The sequence below is a fragment of the Ornithodoros turicata genome, unplaced genomic scaffold (assembly GCF_037126465.1).
Source record: "Ornithodoros turicata isolate Travis unplaced genomic scaffold, ASM3712646v1 Chromosome14, whole genome shotgun sequence".
Taxonomy (NCBI): Eukaryota; Metazoa; Arthropoda; class Arachnida; order Ixodida; family Argasidae; genus Ornithodoros; species Ornithodoros turicata.
In genome coordinates, this window is record NW_026999314.1 from 886,418 (window position 1) to 892,066 (window position 5,649).

A 5,649-nucleotide genomic window follows, 5' to 3' on the forward strand; every position below is an offset into this window, starting at 1 on the left:
AAATGGAAGCTGTGTTTGGCAATCGATGCGATCTACAAGATGTGTCTGTAACCATTTCACATGACACGCCGGTGTCCGTTCTGGAACCATATGTGTAAAATGCGACATGGTCCCCAAAACCTTCTTTTATAGACAGAAACTCTTGCAGGAGCACGGCTGTGGGGGTTTCGTGTTTCTTGTACTGCAATAAAGATGTATTGTGTTCGGGCGGTGGTTGCCAAGGAGCAATCCTCCCACTAGTTCCTACAGGCGTAGAATCGTATTCTGAAAAACTGTGTGTTTCAATTTCCTGAAGGATTCGCAAGTTGAAAGGAGGTGTACATGACGGTTTCTTAAGAAATAACTGTTTGCAGCGTGTCTGGGTAACACAAGAGAAAGCTGGGTGCTGTGGATAAGTTCGTACTTTTAGTGCATATGTGGAGGCAAGGTAAAATCTCCGCCTTTTTAATGACCACTCGTTGCACTCCACATAGAGACTCTCGACCGGCGATGTACGAAACGCTCCCAAGACCAGTCGTTTGAATTTCTCAGCATCATCTTTGACTTTTAAGAAATCCCTAGTGTAATGAGAGGAGGAAGAAACACTCTGGAAGTGTTCTCCCAACACATCTGCTTGTTCTTCTAAAGTTTGGCACACCGTACCATTCCTCTCCAAGAGAGGAATAGAGAAGCTTGTGTAACTGCCCTTTATTTTCTTTAATCGATCCCACACAACCTTAGTTGGGGTATTGCTATTCAAGGAGGAGACAAAACCCTTCCACGATTCACTCTTTGCTTGTCGGCGTGTCCACCTCGCTTTTGCTCGAGCTCTCTTAAACGCCAGTAGATTTGCTGGGGTTGGATACCGCCGGAACTTGCCCTAAGCACGGTTCTGCTCTTTTCGTGTATTTCCACAGTCCTCTGACCACCAAGGCTTGCAACGCCTGGGCAGTTGACCTGGTGACTGAGGAATGGACTTGGTTGCTGCTTTTACAAGAGTGTCTGTTACATTGTTATTTGCGTCATTAATGTTCAGCCCAAGGAGGGACTCTATAGAAAGTGTGGCTTCTTGTTTAAAGACGTTCCAGTCTGCTAACTGTATCTTCCAACGAGGTGGGCGGGTTCTAATAGCAGCTGATGGTCGATTGATCTCTAATACGACAGGAAAGTGATCGCTACCATAGGGGTTTTCGTCCACTGTCCATGAAATGTCCTGAAATACAGATGGACTGCACAGCGAAATATCTATGGCTGAAAAGGACTGCGAAGCAGCATTAACATGAGTAGCGTTTCCTGCATTGAGCAGGCAGATTGGCAAGGATGCTAATATTTCTCAAACATTTTGCCTCAGGTGTCAACTCTGGAACAACCCCAGAGCAAATGATGCGCATTGAAATCTCCCAGTAGTAGAAAAGGCGATGGGAGCTGATTAATAAGGTCTTCAAGCTGTCTCTGTTCGACCCTGACTGATGGCGGTAGGTATAAAGAGCATACCGTCACTACACGGTCAGTGCAGATCTGTACAGCAATGGCCTCAAGATTTGTGGAAAGTGGAACGTCTCTCGTGGGAAGTGTTCTGGCCGTGAGAATGGCCACACCTCCGGAAGCACGTGCCGTGTCTGTTCGGTCCTTACGGTAAACGTTCCACCGTCGGAGGTGGAAAGGGGTGTCTGGAATCAAATTTGTTTCTTGGAGACAGAAACAGACAGCATGATGTTTGTCTGCCAAATCATGGACATCATCAAGATTTTTCAGCAAACCCCGGCAGTTCCACTGAATAATGCTCTGGGAACCCATAAGAAACGCACAGAAGAGGAAAAAGAATATGGACTGAAAGACTACTCTAAGGCGTAAAGACCTTGCGGAACAACTGTCCATGAACGCGGAGGGATTAAGGAGCTTGTATTCTCGGTGGAGGAACCCTTTGTTGTTGTTCCTTGGCTTTTCCTCCTCGTCCTCGGCCAGCTTTTTTCCCTCTCTGTTCCTTGCCCATGAAAAGACTTGGTAGACTCGAAGACGACTTCTGAGAGCAGCAGTCGTCGTCATCGAGATCCATGCTCTGACTCGTGTTTTGGGACAGGCCCATGGCAATCCCGTCCCAAACGGAAGGGGATGCAACAACCTCCTCTGAGGTTAACATTGCATCTCCCTGGTGTTGGGGAGTGTGGAGGGGAGCCCCAGAGGTCTGGGTCTCCACCGATAGTCTGAGTGGTGCCACTCCGCTGCGCACCGCATCAGAGAAGGTTCCTTTCTTCTGGAACGCCAATTGTGCCTTTGCCGCACTGTACGTAATATTTTGCTCAGTTTTCAGCTTGAGGATCTGTTTCTCCTCCTTCCAACAAGGACATGATCTGGAGTAAACAGGGTGGTTACCCTTGCAATTGGCACACTGAAAATCATTGCTGCACGACTCTGACGAATGGTCTTTGCCGGAGCACTTAGCACAGACGGGCTGCCCACGGCATACCTGAGAACCGTGCCAAACCGCTGGCACTTGTAACAGCGACTCGGATTGGGGATGTAAGCCCTCACATTGCAACTGAGGTAACCGGCCTTGATTGTGTCTGGCAGCTTGTGTAGCTTGAAACAAAGGATTATGTGCTTTGTTGGGATTTCTTTCCCATCCCTACGCATGACTATTCGCTTTACAGCTACCACACCGTGCTGTTGTAAGCCTTCTTGAAGTTCCGATTCCGAACAGTCAAGAAGGTCGCTCTCAGAAATTACTCCTTTAACAATGTTGAGACTCCGGTGTGAACTTACTATGACAGATATCCCAATGATGCTTGTCAGTGAAAGAAGTGCAATGCTTTGCTCTCGCTTTTCAACGTGGACTTGGATATCTCCAGAGCCCAGTTTCTTGGCATTGTATTCTTTACCTATCAGCTGTTCAAGTGCTTTCGCTATTACAAAAGGAGATACCTTTGACAGTGGTCTTGTGTCGTCATTCGAGTGGACAACGAGAAACTTTGCAAACCATGTTTCGGGTGTTGAGGTATTTAAATCAATTTGCTGGTACTCGGTGCGGAACGGTTTCCGATTCCGATCTCGGGGTTTTAAGGAAGAGGAAGCCATAAAGGTGACAATACAATTCGATGCAAGGGTCCTGCCGCCCACCACGGAGCCCAACCAGGGGACCGCGTTTCACGCAGTAGCAGGTACGCCTACACTATACCCAAGCGCAGCTTCTGGAGAGTGAAAGACTGCCCAAGGTTGACCCTTGCCGCCAAAGAAGAAGGTGAAAGGAGGAAAGGAGAGAAGAAGGAGACCAAGGAAGAGAAAGTAATGAAAAGGGAGATGGCGACTAGCTGAATAATCCCGGCCGGGTCTTCCAGGACCACCCGACTATGGGAAGCAGGGGCCAAAGCGGTGTGTTGCTTTCCCGGAGGGGCCCCGAAGGGTCCTAAACAACCTCCGGGTCCACTCAACCGCCAGGATCCCCCTTTCCCCAGACACGGGAAAGCCACGCACAGCTATACGTGGGGGTCTCCCTCCTGCGGCGACCCAACCGTGAGTGCAGGAGGGGGCTACTGCGGCTGCTGCCGGGCGATGGGGGCGCCAAGTTCCCGACGCCGTGCCTGTTGGAAATCAATGGTTATACCACGATTCCAGATGCATGGCCGATGGAGACAGAATACGAGCTCTCAGACTAAGGACCAACTTATATCCTACCAGGGCCCTATCTAACAAACATGCTACAGATCCCAAAGGCATTGAGTGCAGGTTCTGCAAGGAGAAGCCAGAGACAGCATTCCACATACTACAAGAATGTGAAAGGGTCCACTTACCAAGGGTGGAAACACATAATTTCATAGCGAAGCAGGTCGTACGACTGATCAAGAAGTACAATCCCGAGGTAGAAATGGAAGAAGAGAAGCTGGTAACTTCTCAAGATGGAGTCAGGTTGAAGCCTGATATAATCATCAAAAAGGGCGATGACGTTAATATACTGGAAGTCGCCATTGCCTGGGACGCCAACGCATCGACCCTGAAGGAAGTGAACCAAGGGAAAGTACAGAAATACTCATGCCTGAAAGCCTCCTTCCCCGGCAAAAATGTCGAAGTGCACGGTCTGTGCTTTGGTGCAAGAGCTGGCACCTGTGCTAGTGCAAGACAGACCTTGAAAGATCTGGGATTTACGAAAAATGATATAGGTTGGTTGGCAGCTAAGGTCCTAGTCGGCGGCCTGATCTGCTTAAGCCGTTTCTTCAAGAAGGTATAGCCCGAGGGAAACCTGGCGATAAACCAAGACAAAGATACCGATGAAAGCTCTGCATGAAGGTTTGCTGGCACCCCTACTGCCAAGGTTTCCAGCCGCACTTTGGTGTCAGGTTCTGAGACGGATGCCGACTCACTGATGGATGAGCAGATTAAGAAAAGGTTAGAAGGCTCAACACCGCCGTCCCCTGTCTTCCCTGCAGGGCTAACCAAAACGGCCTCAGAGCCAGACGATACACCCCATTTGGGGAAAGAAGAGTTATAGCCAAATAAACGGCATTCTACTCCTTCGACGCTTTTCTCCACATTCGGATCCTGCATCTCAAGAGAAAATTAAACAAGTATGGTGTAACGGCGAGGGGAATATATTGTGTTCTTTCTGTTCTTGTGTTCGCCCGGCGTGGCACACCTTTTTCGCTGCTTCTTTTCCGTGTTTTGCGAAGTGTTCTTGACGGTGTTTCACAAGTGCTCCCCCACCTCCTCGTGGTGCCGGGTGGTAACGGCTCTGCTTCTTGCATAGCCGGCCAAGTGGGGATCGCAGGCCTTTTGACCTGGTGCAGGTGAAACCTGTGTTCTTTCTTCTTTTGGGTCTCCCTGTTCATATCACAGGGGACCTACACCTGCGCCGCTGAGTGTGAGCGTATTGTCCTTTGTTCGAGGATGGCGACCCATGAATGGGTCACCGTCTATCCACCAGAAGTCAGCCTTTCTTGGCACTTTTGTGACCTTCCTGTGTCGTCACGACCAAAACTCGAGAGCCATTACCTTCTTACACACAATACAAGGCTCATTTGGAAGTGTGGCGTGTGCTTGAACAAAACATCCAATTCAAGTAAAACCATCTCATCGCACCACACTAAATGCAAAAGAAAGCTGAGATCCCAAGCAGACCCCTCTGGCTCGGGCGCGTCCGGGGCTGCTTGCGCCGCGTCGGGTGGGCCTTGCGAGTCGGCGGTTGCAGTCCTTAGTTCCACTCCAGAACTTCTTCCATGCTCTCCTGATGGGGGTGGCAGTATCAGGGAGCAAAGTGTCTTAAGTCCGGCGAAGCCGGCTCCACAATCAAGCGACGAGAGGTGTTTACCCCTTGGGGAAGCATCGAGTACTTCGGGGCAGGTATTTCTAAGTCCGGCTATGCCGGAAGTCGGTCCTTCCCTTGCGGTAGTGGCTGACGAGCCTGGTACCCCTATGACAACGAGCGAGTCACAGTTGGCTCAAGCACTGGCGGACAGGGGTATTGCCCCCCCCCCCTCCTCTGTTTGCCGAAACAGCTCGTGGATTGGTCTCTGAACCGATCGTTTGGCAGAGAGGTGACATCGAGCCTCAATATTCTCAGTCTTCACATTCTGGAGGAGCTGGGGACTCTGACGTTGATGAGCTGGGTCCGCGCGGGGCGGTGCTGGCCGTTCCGGATGCGGCGGAGCCGGGGAGGCCTGCAAGGTCTTATGGTCGTTG

The 5,649-nt window shown here is 50.3% G+C and overlaps 1 protein-coding gene across 1 annotated transcript; it reads right to left on the reverse strand.

Moving 5' to 3' along the window:
• Positions 1-2,286: 2,286 nt before the first annotated feature.
• On the reverse strand, positions 2,287-3,054 carry LOC135372384 (uncharacterized). The gene has a single exon (XM_064606007.1). It carries the CDS (start codon positions 3,052-3,054, stop codon positions 2,287-2,289), a length of 768 nt encoding a protein of 255 aa, XP_064462077.1.
• Positions 3,055-5,649: the final 2,595 nt, after the last annotated feature.

What these genes read in the sequence shown, in the direction of transcription:
- LOC135372384 (XM_064606007.1), bottom strand. Translation starts at nt 3,054, where the DNA reads ATGGCTTCCTCTTCCTTAAAACCCCGAGATCGGAATCGGAAACCGTTC.